Source organism: Phaseolus vulgaris, chromosome 11, assembly GCF_051622355.1.
Source record: "Phaseolus vulgaris cultivar YP4 chromosome 11, ASM5162235v1, whole genome shotgun sequence".
Taxonomy (NCBI): Eukaryota; Viridiplantae; Streptophyta; class Magnoliopsida; order Fabales; family Fabaceae; genus Phaseolus; species Phaseolus vulgaris.
In genome coordinates this window covers 7,899,932-7,914,440 of record NC_143508.1, presented here as the reverse complement: position 1 = coordinate 7,914,440, position 14,509 = coordinate 7,899,932, and the positions used below count along the sequence as shown (strand labels likewise).

The window sequence follows — 14,509 nt, the reverse complement described above, 5'->3', positions numbered from 1 at the left end:
AATGGAAAAGAGAAAAAAACTAACAAAAAAAAGATAAAACGAAATAATCTCCCTGAATCTGCATAATAAATGTTTATGACTCCAAACTTTGGTAACGATGGTGCTGAAGTTTCCTGGTTCAAGAAGTTTTTAAGGATATTGGAGCTTGTTGACTTGTATAGATGGATAGTAACTAAATGGGGTTTTGTGTGAAGTTTTTCCGTCACATGGCAATTTATTTTTATATGTTTATTTAATTTATTTTTATATGTTTAGTTCATTAGTGAATGTTGTGATTCTTAGTTGTATGCCTTGTAGATTAATTATTATGCTAATGATTGAGTTAATGATTGAGTTTTGATAGTCAGATTATTCAATAAATATGTTAACCATTGTATTTTACAGTTACAAGCTACAAAGACTTTGTATTCAGTTTCAAATAATGATTGTGATATGATTGTCTGCTTCTTGGATTTCCAACAAACGAGAGAAGATATGAGGAAAACACATAAACTTGTAGTAGAGTGTCTAGTTTTTGGACATGTTACCCAATCAAAATCGTTAAATCTTTTGAACTGCAAACTAGAACTTTTGGAAAAGAATAAGCCTTGTCTCGAAGCATTTTAACGTAACATATAACACATTGAGCAACATCATAATGATATAACGTAAAGGCACGAAGAAACTGACTCAAGAACTATACAAAATAACATATGTCAGGCCTTGTATTGGTTAGATATAGAAGTTTGCCAATGAGACGTTGGTATGAAGTTATATCTTGTAAAGGTGCTCCTTTCTTCAAAATATTGTTTGATGTCTCTAATCTTGGGTGTAGAACAAGATTTTTCTACGAGCAGGCCAAAATCTCTAAGAACATCAAGGGCATATTTTCTCTGTGATGATTTCCTTTGCTGGAACATGCAACTCCAATTGATATTTAACATGTTGAATGTCAGACATAGAGTTTCATGCAAGTTCTTTTTATAAACAGAGAGTGATTTGCACTAGACTATATGAACCTAATGTTTAAAGAAAATAAGATAATTTGGCAAACCATTGCCTACTTGCTTGTTTCAAACTATATAATGTTTTAGTTATCTTGCATACATGACCTTAATTTTTAGTAGCTTTCATACCTAAAGGAGGAAATCATGCATCCATCACCAGAAAAAAAAAGGTATTGCTTACGTCCAACTGCTGCAAGTGCCAATTTTGAGTAACTGTCAAAACAAGAAGCAACCCAATTGCAAATAGCTTAACAAATGAGGAGAATGTAACAATGTAATCAATTCTTCAAGCTGATTTGTGCCAAGCCCACCTAAACCCAACTTTTAGAAACACATCCCAAAAAACCGCCTCATGCCTTCATTTAACCTAGTTTTTAGAAGATTCCTCTAGCTTGGGCGGCATCGTAGGTTGACCTACCTTGTAGAAGATTTCTCTCATTATTGCGCCCTAGCATTCACTCTTACTCTCCAAGACACTCTCTCCTATAAATAGGGTGTTTTGCCTCATTGTAATGACATTAAAATTGAAGTAAAGAAACTTTGTTTGAGTGATTCCTTGTGTGGTTTCCAAACGTTCTTTGGATCTTATCTTGAATAGAGAATATTTCAAGGCGACTCCTCCTCACTCATCTTGGAACTCTCCCAATTCCATGTGGCCTGATTCAATCACCAGTTCCATCATCTCCAATAAGCTTCCTTTTCTTTTCCATTTCGACAATTAGTTTTAACTTAGATTCTTTTGTTTTCGTGTTCAACATCATCCTCATCTTAATTAGTGTTTTTTTCTATATTTGTTCTCTTGAAGAGAATCTTCACACTTACTTTTTTTTTATAAAGTTTTCGTGTTAGGCATCACTATGCAACTTGAATCTTCACACTTACTTAACCACTTGGTTAAGTTCGTGTCCAGCGAAAATCTTTATTGAGTCTCACCATATCATTGCTAATCAAAATCACAATCCAAGTGGAAATCCTAAAAATATGTGCAATTCTAAAATCAACTCACATTACTTTTGGATCATTTCTCCAAGGAAGGAACCTTTGGGCGTTAATGTGACTCATGCTGGAATATAAAGGTTGTATTTTTTGTTTTGTAGCATTCACCTTCATCTATCTCTGTTTAGAAATACAATGGGTCGTGTTTTTTGTAGTATCTAACTTCATCTGTTTCTGTTTAGAAATTTAGTGACCTTGCATGGTGATTGAGTTTTGTAGTGTTCTCGGCTTAAGTTATAAAGCTCTTTGGGGGTGCATTTTGACGGTTGGTTGAGGATAATAGTATTTGTTATAAAGCTCTTTGGGGGTGCATTTTGACGGTTGGTTGAGGATAATAGTATTTGGTGCTACTTTGTTTTTTTGTCACCAACTGGTGGTAGGGTGATAGACACTCCTCTTTATAAATTTTTTTGGAGGTTTTTCGGGCACATAACTTGTTAGATGAAATAGGGTTGGGACATCCTTAATATACTCTACATTTATTTTATTATTTCTTTTACTGATAAAAAAAAAATACAATGTATGAATTTTGGGTAATATTCAAAATGTTTTTAAGATGAGAAAAGAAGTTTCAAAGTACTTTTAATCTTCAATAAATTATGACATTTGTAATAGAAAAATGTTGAATGGAAACCATAATGCAGAAGAGTGATGAAAATATGAAATATTCTATTAATTTTTGTATGGTTATAGAGGCAAAATAATACCAAACAGAGTGTATAAGAATGATTAATGATGTGTAAATCTTGTACCGATTGTGGTGTATCATTTGTTAAACCCCTCAACAAGCTTTATGACTTAAAGCTTTAGTACCATATTTGTTGACATTTTAAGGCTTTGTTGACATTTTATGATGTTCATGAAAAACCATATTTGTTTCCAACAAATTGATTATTGGAAGTTGAAACGAAAAACATATTTCCTCGAAAAGTAAACAATAATAAACTTAAACACAAGTTCTCATGGACTTACGTTTCTATAATACGTGAAACCCATCTCAAAGTGTTTGCTCACCTACTGAGAAGTTTTTAATAATAATTTGAATTAACCCAAATACGTAAAAATCGTCTAATGACTTAAAGAGATATTTGTTCATAATAGAGATAGGAAAACCTCACACCAATACTAGAGGTAATTTTATGTTGGTTGATAAAAAGATCATACTTATACTGTGTAAAAAACTTCATACTCGTGATAATAAATCAGTTATTTTAAACAATTAAGGTTAACAGAAATTAATAATAAAATAATCTTTTATTATTGTTGAATATTTCACATTAAATAAAAATTAAAAAAAATCATAATATATAAGTAGATACTAATTTTATTTTATAAATTAATTATAAGGCAATACAAACTTTATTTTATAAATTAATTATAAAATTAAATTAAATTTAAAGTTCAAACAATATTATCATTCTCGAAATCGATTTTTAAAAATATAACACTACTAGAAAATTATTAAATATAAACTAATTTTAGAGACTAAAAATAATTAGTTGTTATATTAAGTAAATTAAATTCTGTTGTAGAGACTAAAAAAATTATTGGTTTCTAAATTACTCTTTAAAATAATATCTAATTTAGTGATTATAGCAACTAAATTTTTGTCTCTAAAATTGATTTCTATTTAATGATTTTCTTGTAGTGACAGTATATTAAACGATATAATTAAAACTTATAGAAATATTAGATTTTGATAATTTATTATTTAAGTGTTGTTTCTTTTATGTTGTTAAATAGGACTTTTGAATGTTGTGGATTGCATTTTGAATGATATTGTATGATGAAAATTATATGAAGTTCAATTCATACATTTGGGATAATGTATGAAGTGATGTTTGGTTTGTTTGTTTGTGTATTAAGTATTGATGTCTATGTGGTAATAAAGATCTATGAGCTTCACTAATGATCTAAGTCACATAGACTAAGACATCAGGTGGTGAGAAACTGATGGATGAGTTCATGCACACTGTGACATATGAGATGCATGACTTGGATTGTATTGAACTTACCCTGATCCTTTCTCTTGGATTCGATAGTAATCTTTGGATCAGGTGTTAGTCTTTGGTAGGACTTACTTGATACGGGTCTTCCGGAAGGTTTCAGTTTTCATTAAGTTGATTGAATATCCTATATGTGTAGATTTATGTGAGATCTATGTGATTGTTTTATGTTGGATTTGAAGAAGATTGAATAATTGAGAAATTGAACCATGTAATTTGGTTTTCTCTTTTGATTTAATTGTGTATATTTAAAACTTTATTTTTACTAGTTTACCTTTTTTTTCTTATTGTGATGACTGTACTATATATACAAGCAAATAATCAACCGGTGCAGAAAAATTTGGAAGGCTTTAGAGTTTTATTTTAAATTATGAATTTTAAATATTTGTATTTATATAAATTTTCATAAATATTTTGAAAATCTCTATAAACTTGTTTAAAAACCTATAGAGCTTATTTTTTGGGTGTTATAAGTAGAGATGTATTTATATATAAAAAAAAAATATTAGGCTTTTGAAAAGAAAATGGGTATAAAGAAAAAGCTTAGAGTGTGCATCTTTCCCAATGACATTTGTACTGTTATTTAAAATGTTAGAGGAATGGATGGCGACAGAAACAGTACCTTCCGTACATAACCCAACCCACCCTTTCAGGAGCACCTAGAGTTGTTTCAGTATTATTCAACAGCCACCACTAACCATAATAATAATATCAATGATGATAGTGTCACGCTATATTTTTTTCACACTCTCACTTCATAATCAATAAATTATTATTTTATTTTAAAATTGTGTTCATATTTTATTTTTATTAATTAATTAAATATAATCTTTTATAGTGAAAAAGGTGGATGTCAAAAGAATTATTATTGTAATAATATTACTATGCTAACCTTTTCTGCGGCTCTCCTTAATCCATTGCTTTCCTCAGACCTTTTCCGTACTACTTTTTAAACACCTATGTTTATGTCATTACATTTTAATTGTATACTAAAAAGTATTTATACGCGCATGTTGGCTAAAGTACGGAAAATGAAATTTTGAATATACAAATTCTTAAAAGATTATAATTTAAAAACAATTTACAAAAATGAGTGATTTTGCATACGAAATGTACTTTAACACTATACTTGTAGGTCACATAAGAATGAAAAACATAGGTACACTTTAGATAAGTGATTATTGTAGATTAAATTGAGTGAAAAAGTTGACATATAGTTTACAACTCTTAAGTGATTAACAATAAAGTTAATATATTTTTACATATATAAATTTGAGGAGATAGATGACTCCAATATACTTTATCTACTCATCATTGACAATAACATTATAAGATATATATATCTCATATATATTTGACCTTGTTTGGTTTATAAATAATTGAAGTATTGTATAATGAAATATTGGTGTTTGTTGTGATAAATTGAAGTGTTATTTATATTTTAATGATAAAATATTTATTATAAATTCATTTAAAGTTTGTATGTTTATTTATTTTAATGAAAAAATTATTATTGGTGTAAATGTAAGTGTATCGTTTGTTAGTAATAAATTAAAAGTTGTAGAAATTACTAAGGAAGATATTTATGGAAGTATATATTTAGATAAATGAAATTGATTAAATTTTATCTCGTAATTTGATTTAAGAATTTAGAAAATAATGTTAATTTTATATTTGTGTAAAATAGTCAAAACACAAATCATGAATTGTGTTTATAAGACTTTTGTTGATTTTTGCTATGTATATATTATACAATCAAATCATATTAAAATCGAGTATATTTTGGAATCCATTTTGACTAAAACCAAAAGGTTTACAAAAAAATATCATAGATTCGCTCATAAGAAATAGAGTAGCATCGTACGAATTATATAAAGGTTATTACTTTTTTATATTATCAATTAACTCAAACAATGTTCCTTCTTCCAACTACAAGATTTGGAAGTTTGAGATCTTGTGCACATTCTTGTGGCAAGACTTTTGTTGTTGCTGTCGTTCCTCTTCCTTCTTTAAAGGAATCTTTTATACATAGTGTTTGAGAATAAAATAGTTGTTGCACATAATTTGTAGTTATTATGAGTGTCGTCTTTTGCTATTGCTTCTTCTTATGTTTGAACATGTTTTGAGACTTCAAGACACATTAAATGTCCTAGACTTAGCATTTAATGTATGTGGCTTCTTTGGCAACACTTCTAGAGCATGGCAAAGCTTCACATGATTGACTAGGTGACTTCTTTCCACCTTTTGAGCAAGGTCTAAGGCTTAACACAACTAGTTGACTTTATGAAGAAATATACATTTTTTTACTAGATAAAACAAGCCTTTGTTTAAATTTGAAATGTTTTAAACTTATCTGTCAAACAAAGTATACTTATTGTCTATTCAAACAAAATTTAATTTTGTTGGGTTTAATAGTGTCAAAGTTCAAGAGGGGGGGTGAATTGACCTTTTAAAACTTTCTTGCAGAACCAGTGTTTAACACAGTTTTACAGAAAATAAATCGATTTATGTAAAAATGAACAGATTTATTTCAGCACTGTTTTTGTTTGAAAAGCTTTTAATACAGCAAGATTAATCACAAGATTATGCAGATAGATTTTTCAGATGCACACACACAGATATCAGATTGAAAAACAGTGAAACACAGAAAACAGCAAACCTTAATTCCACTTAATGTGATTTAGGTTCAGTTAGGGGCTTGACAATTTGTGAGACAATCTATCACATACAACCTGTTTTATTAGCCTTTAACAGATTATCAGTGTTCTTATTGAAACCAGACAGTTTTCCAGAAATTAAGAACAATGAGCACAGTGCCCAGAAAGAACAGATTTATTTTCAATTAAACAGATTTATTTCTTTGCTGTTTTATCAATTATGCAGAAACGAAATTGCAGAGAGTGAGAGAGAATGAACACAAGCAGTTATACTGGTTCACTCAACTGAGCTACATCCAGTCTTCACCAACAACAGGTGGAAATCACTAAAATACAGTACAACCAAGTACAATTCCCACTGTTCTTGAAACCTACAAGAACTTAGGTACTCTTGCTGAAAAAACCTATTTCAGCACACACACACTCACTCTTCAAGAACACCTATCAAGAAGAGTGTTCAACCAACCTATTACAAGAAATAAGAAGTGAAACGACTACACCTGACTGAGGATACACAGATCTGCCTTAAACCAGTAGGCAAGATTGCTAGAACAGTAGCAGCACCTCACACCAAGCTTTTGGAACCAAACCAAGAACAAGCACTTTGTGATTTTTGAAATCTTTGAAGAACAAATGCTAATCCTTTGTAAACTTTTGATTCTCTGCTGTAAAACTCGTTTTTGCAAATGTATGAACTGTTGAATTGATATTGAACTCAGAAAACAAGTTTGCATTTTATAGAAAACCAACTTATAACAGTTTTTTGAAAAACAGTTAAAGCTGTTATAAAATGAACCGATTGAAAATAAAATGAACAGATTAATTTTCAAAAAGCAGTTAGAGAATTTGTTAAGAGAGGTGACTTAGTCAACCATTCTGGTGCAGAGATAGAACTGAAAAACGTTTAAGCTTGACATGGCACCAGAGACAAAAGGAATCTATTCATTTACAGATGAACAGATTTATTTTTCAAAACGAAAACAGATAAAGTTTAACAGTTTAAAACTCAGTCGTTTTGAAAGGTAGAAGACTTAGTCAAAATACCTGATGCACAAAATCTAATTTTCACAAGACTCAGCCAAGGCATCAGTGTAAAAAATGAATCTGTTTATTTAGAAAAGAACAGATTTATTTTTATGCAGTAAACGTGTTTTTTGTAAAACATGTGAAAAACAATTTAAGAAAACTTATGCTTGTTCTTATCACATGGCCAGTGGTTATGAGGTGAGTTACTCAGCAAAAAGCCCACTCTTAAACAACCTCTAAGCACTACCTAAGACATACTCAAAGCAAAGCAAAATACAAATGTAATAATGTACATAGAAGTCTTCATCAAACACAATCTTGAAGGGGCAGCAACCATCTTCAACAAATTTGACTAAATATACTATACGTTTGTTCAAGCAAAAACTTATCAAACGATACATGTACATAACGTTTGCATTTGTTAATGTTTTTAATGGATACATTGTATCTTACATTATCTAATATACATAAAGTTATTTTATACTTAGTTATTTAAGTACAAAATCAAAATCAAAATCAAAATCAAACATAAAGTATTTTACACTTGGATCTAACAATCTCTCCTTTTCTTATAGTATTTAAAATAATAAAGTTTAAATCTATATTTTTCAAAACACAATTTCATCATATCAAGTTTTTGCAAAAACAATTCAAGATAAAAAAAAAATAAGTAAAAGGTTGAAGAAATAAAGGGATTTAAAGTTTTTGTCCTAGTCATCTTCTTTTTACTTTATTTTCTTTTATTTTATTTTGAAATCATGCCTCTTGACATGTTTTTAATGTTTTTTTTTATATTTTATTAAATCAACTTTTTGTTTTTTTAATCAAATTATTTATTTAAAAGTGTGATTTATCGTTTTTAAAAAAAATTAAAAACAAACGTAATTTTTAATTTTTAATATGTTTCTATTTATTTTGTATAGAAAGAATAATGTGACACAATTTAAAAAAAAAATGATAACAAGCACGAGTTTTAAAAAAAGTTCGTTCGAATTACAATTTTTAAAAATATAGTAAATAAATTGAAATTATGCTTTTAAGTATGATTTTAATAAAAAGAAAGAAAAATGTGCTTCAAAGCTTGACTTTGACTAAAAAAATGAGTTGAACAAAATTTAATTTGAAAGCACCACTTTTTCCTTTGAAGTGGTACTTTTAAACATGATTTATCTACATATGTTTATAAATTTTATATAATATGCCCATTTGAATAATAACAAAAACGAATTACACCAGTTTTATTAGAACAGTGCTTCAAGTTCGCAAACTTAATTATTGTATATTTTATTTAAATTATTACATTTCAATCATCTACAAAGTTAACCCCAATTGTATATTTCAACATTCTTACTGGTTGACACGTATGTTTAGCTGTACTAAATGCAACGTAGGTTATTACACAATTCATAAAGAGACATATTTTCTAAAACTAATAAGCAGGGTTAAAAATGCACATGAAATGAGTATATAATAAACAAGAATTGAAGACTGTTTGTTAAAATAATTTTTATCTTTAGTTTTAAACACATAAAAAAACGGCTTAACAGAGAAATTGAGATTTATCACTTACCAAACTATTGGCGAATTATTTCAGATCCCCATATTATCATATCATTATCCATTGAACCAAACCACCCAAAACTCAAATAATTTATAACTATGCCACAACGTTAAAACGAATTTACAAACAAATATACAGTTAAGTTACCAGGAAATAATCTACTTAGTTCATTAAAATATCATTTCCAGTAATTGGAATATTGAGTCTACAATAAATCATTACAAACGGTCGTCGGTGATTAAGGTTTTGAATATGCACATTAAATACCTGTATTTCCCCTTCTTTGGACTGGTTTGTAAAGCACGACTGTAACATATTTAGAGCGGAAACGATGGGTGAATCCCAACGCCACCACAGATCTTGGGGACTCTCTATTCTCGATGTAAAGATGATTTAGAATCACATTCTGAGGCAATGGAACAGTTCCTGCAGTGTCTCTACTAGCAGGATAATTAAGCAAAGTGTGTTGCAAATGTGAAGGCACCATAGGCGGATCCCTTGCCTCATCTTCATTTCCAGGGTGGATATTGTTGTAACTGGAATCAGGTGATTTTGGAACTTCAAATCCCACCACAGTTGCTTCATCCTGCAGGTAGATAATTCTATCTTTCAGACCAACTAGGCTACTACTACAGACAACTAATTGATGAAATTACAAAGAATAAATCACTTGCATGATTATCTGAGTGAGAATTGTTCATCTTGGAATTGGAGCCCAACCGCTAACTGTGTGAATGCATCAATTAGAACCCAAGTCAGATTCCAATATACCTGAAGAAAAGAGTAGCATGGCCTTTAATGCATATACTTGATGCGGGTTTATTGGTTAATCAGAGGCAACATTCGCAAACTAGCACTCTACTACAAGCACAAACACACATCAAATCTACTTCTACAACCAAAATTAAACCAACTCAAACAAACAATATGAATCATTTGTCCTCGCATGTATGTCAAAAGGCATGTGTGCAGGGGAGAATGCGAGTGCATTTGCACAAAGTCAAGATGAACAATCGGTGTTCTATGGACAATAGATCAATTAAGTTGTTCAGTAATAGCAATCCTAGTGGTAAAATGAGGCATTTGTTTTCTTCAGTCTATGACTCTAAGAACAAAGAGAATGCATGTTCAACTACGTAACAAGGACCTGACCCGCAAACTCAACGTCAATGATAATAAAAAAACAAGACAAAAGAAGGTCAACCATGCCAAACTTGATCAGAAGAAATCTACAACTTTAGGAATGAGAACTACCCAAGTGGTAAAACGCATTATGTGTCTATATCATGTACTATTTGCAACCTTCACCCAAAAATAAGTTCAATATGAAGCATCTTGGTAAACTTCTTCAGAACTCACAGTTAACATAAATGTCAAATGCCTGGTCACTGGCCAACCCCACCTGAGATAACTACCCCTCCCAAAGATGAAAAGAAATTTATGATATTCATGTATGAATGGGAAAAATAATTTCACAAAATAAATTATTAATGGCACTACTTTAGTAGCTGAGTCAATGAATGGTTGAGCTCCACCGTTTTTAATCATCCAAAAATCTTACAAAATATTACTGCTATATAACTTCTTTGAGCATTCCTTTATGCTAGACCATAGACCAAAGTACTGAAATAGAAATGTTGATAAACTCATGACTAACACATAGCACATTAAAACAAAGAAAGATAAAAAAACTTACAGTTTCCAATGTTTAAGAAAATTTGCACTCAATTACTTTAGTCTAAACAAATACATACCATTCCAATCCAGCCATCAAAGTTGGGAAAAGCTAAACTGTCTAACATCGGCATATACTTAAAGCTTATTCATAATGGTAAGGTAATGACACGCTTTAAATTAGCATTTGGCTGAATGAAACTAGGATTAGAAATTCATCAATAACCAAAACTGATATACGCAAATAATAGTCTCATAAAAAGCTCGCTCCACAGATACAGGGAGGAAAGACATAAGCAATAAGCTATAAGTACCAGTGCTTACACAAGCAATAATAACACAAATACACAGGTTGAAACCATACATGGCCCCAATGCCACCGCCACTGCCGACGGAGATTTTAAGATTCAATTCAAGGGAGCCACAATCCACTCAAAACGAACACAACTAAATAAAATCTCTAAAAACACAAGCAAAAAATACTCCGTTTTAACCAACAATCAAGCTATAAGCATACATGAAAATTTACAAGCCCTCCTTATAAAGCAACAATAAATCCCTCAATAAGATTATAACTGCATTCCTCTCTCCACCAAAAATTGCCCCTAAACAGTTACTTCATAAACAAGCACACAACATAGAACCATAAACCAAGATGCAGTTCCCAGGTTTCCTTCTATTTCCCACAGAATCAAAACAAAACCAAACATTCCACCCAAACAGAGCACACAGCATACATTACATCATTCATTATTTTTATTTTCAAAACAAAATACCCCAAATCGAGCATTCCAGTTCCACTAAATTCAAACTGCGAACCCAAACTCTACACAACGGCCCCACAAATGAGGAAAAAAAATCCATAATTCACAAAAACAAAATCACCGCCAAAACGACATGGCAGGTGCAGAGCACATTGAAGGAAGAAACGTGGAGAGAGAAAAGTAATTGTACCGTGTCGCACGATATGGTGAAATTAGGCGAATTAGAGAAAGAAAGCGAAATGAATTGAAGGCAAGTGAGATATGGAAGGTGAAAGGAGAAAGGGAAAGTGGAAGTTTGAAACCCTAATATGGCGATGGGAAAAGAAAGCAATTTTTTGTGTTATGCTGTGATTTGTGGTGTGTCCGGTCACGAGGAATTTTGTCTGGACAAGTTAAATAGAATTAAATAATCGGTTCAGTTATCGAGCAATAACGATAAACTAATTCAATAACAAAACACTCGTTTCACATGTCCTTTTCTTTCTTCTTCTTCTTTTTCCATGCATTTACACTCTAAAATGATAATACAAAATAGAACAAGAATTTGTGAATAATTATCATTTATTTAATTACATATGAATGGTAATATTAAAAAATAGATTTTAAATAAGTTAAAGAAAATAATTTATAATTTAAGTTGTGAAGAAGCTAAATTGTAAAATATTTTCCCTATAATTTGTCAAAATTATAACTTTTTTTTTATATTTTCTTCTAAAAATACTTATCAATAAATTTATAGAAATTTAGTTTCTATAAAATTAATAAAACGTTTATATTTTTTATCCTTCTAAAAAGTTTTAAATTTTTGACATGGTCTCTATAAAATGAGCAAAATTTAATATAGATCATTTTAACAGAATAAAATTGTTATCCTTTCAAAATTTGAAGTAATTATTTTATTTTTAATATTAATTTTAAAATAAATAAATAAAATTTGTAAAAGTTATAGATATCACATATTAATACTATATTGTAGGCACTAGTAAATGTCAATTGAAATTATCACGCAATCTCTCATTCAAATAAGTAGTTAATGAATTTTGAATAATACCAAGGAGCAATATCATTAATTTTCTATACGTGATGGATGAAAAATTAAAAAAATTAAGAACTAAAACTTGCTCATTTTGTAAAAATTAAAAACATAATAAACATGATAACAATTATAAAATCATTCTTATTATTAAAAATAATCATAATTAAAATAAAAAAATATATATTATATTAAAAATAAAGTTATTAACTATCAATATTAATAAATAGAAAAATTAATAAGGTACAATAATAAAATTAATTATAAATATGTATTATTATTTTTATTATTAAATAATGAAATATATCATTTAATATTTATATTTATTTATTAATAAAATAGTTCGAAATATTTGTGTTATTGATTTAGTTATCCTATTAACTCAATACAAATATTATTTTGAAACGTTTAATGAGTTAAAATTTGTCTTTAATATCTGTCTAAAGTATTATAAATTGGTGTGTTTAGTACAGAAAGTGAAATTTTGGTGTCTAAAGTATTCATTATAGTATATATCACATATTTTTATTTATTTATGACAAAATTGTAATTAAATAATCTTAACTTTTATTTTAATTCTTACATATTTTAGTTTTATTTTTTCCACCTTGTTTCTATGCTTTGAGAGATACGCCATTAAGTTTTATCCCACTAGTAAACCAATTAGGTATGGTTAATGTGTTAATGGAAGTCAATGGACACTCAATTAGAGGCAAGAACTACCGTTGACCAATAAAACTTAGGAACCAATGGCATTAACTTCACTTCAAAATCAACCACACAAAATGCCTATGGGAAAGTGGAATCCCAAGTGGAAAGATATTGATTTTTTAAGTCTATAACCTTATGGGCTTAAGTCATGCCCATCACCTATTTACAAAAATCAAAACTCAAAACCCATAAACAATCAAAGCAAAAGAACAAATAATATGTTTTTTTTTCTTTTACCAAGAACAAAATTTAACCCGCTGGTGAAAAGATCACCCCATTAAAAACTAAGGGTGTGTTTGCTTCCAAGTGGGAGGAGGGAGGAGTGTTTTTTGTGTTTGTTTCCATGGTTTTGAGAGTGGGGGAGAGGATGGGGAGAGGGTGGAAGGTTTTTTTCATTCTTCACAAAATGAAGAGATTTGTGGGGATTTAGTAGGATTAATGCATTTTACCAAAATATCCTTGTGCATGCATTTTATTTTAATATATAAAATTAAATATTACATAAATTTATTTATTATTTATAATTTCAAAAATATTTAATTATACTATTAATAACAAAATATAATTATAAATAATAAAATAATAAAATAAAATTATAATATCAACAATATATATAGTTATATAAATTAACAAATGAATATTATTTTCATAAATTTTAATGTATTTAATAAATTTATTTCAATTTAACACCAAAATATTCTATATTATATTTTTTAATTTTTTATTAAAAATATAAATAATTATGAATATTATACATTAAAAATATTTAATTAATTCAAACCTAAAAAAATAAAATCATAATTCATTATTTAAATATTTTTTTAATAAGAAGGACAATTTTGTAAACTTACAATCAACCATCCTCACAAATCCACTCTATCATCCTTCAATCCAAACAATCTCACATATCCTCACATATCCTCTCCAATCCTCACAAATCCACTCCCTCCCCTCCTCAATCCAAACAAAGCCTAAGTCATGGACGGATATGATCTTTGTCTCCTTGATGATTAGTTAAATTTAGTTATGAGTTGGATTCTAATGAAAAAAAATGTGCCGATATAAAAGATTAGAGTTTGAATATTTATATATGGA

General features: G+C 29.1%; 1 protein-coding gene across 2 annotated transcripts; it reads right to left on the bottom strand.

Moving 5' to 3' along the window:
- Positions 1 to 9,303: 9,303 nt before the first annotated feature.
- Positions 9,304 to 12,054, bottom strand: LOC137829134 (5'-AMP-activated protein kinase beta-2 subunit protein). Of its 2 annotated transcripts, none has more exons than XM_068635936.2 (3): positions 11,861 to 12,054; positions 9,907 to 9,958; positions 9,304 to 9,818 (listed from the first exon to the last, which is right to left on the bottom strand). In XM_068635936.2, exons 2-3 carry the CDS (start codon positions 9,931 to 9,933, stop codon positions 9,492 to 9,494), a joined length of 354 nt encoding a protein of 117 aa, XP_068492037.1. In that variant the 5' UTR covers positions 9,934 to 9,958; positions 11,861 to 12,054; the 3' UTR covers positions 9,304 to 9,491. The 2 variants fall into 2 exon arrangements, with proteins under 2 accessions (XP_068492037.1, XP_068492030.1); XM_068635929.2 differs by having other exon boundaries at positions 9,907 to 10,003; positions 11,861 to 12,053.
- Between the last annotated feature and the right edge of the window lie 2,455 nt (positions 12,055 to 14,509).

Bases quoted from the DNA above. Each gene is read 5' to 3' on its own strand.
- LOC137829134 (XM_068635936.2), bottom strand. From the start codon at position 9,933: ATGAACAATTCTCACTCAGATAATCAT. The intron at 9,819-9,906 runs GCAAGTGATTTA...ATCTACCTGCAG, and splicing joins ATTCTCACTCAGATAATCAT to GATGAAGCAACTGTGGTGGG.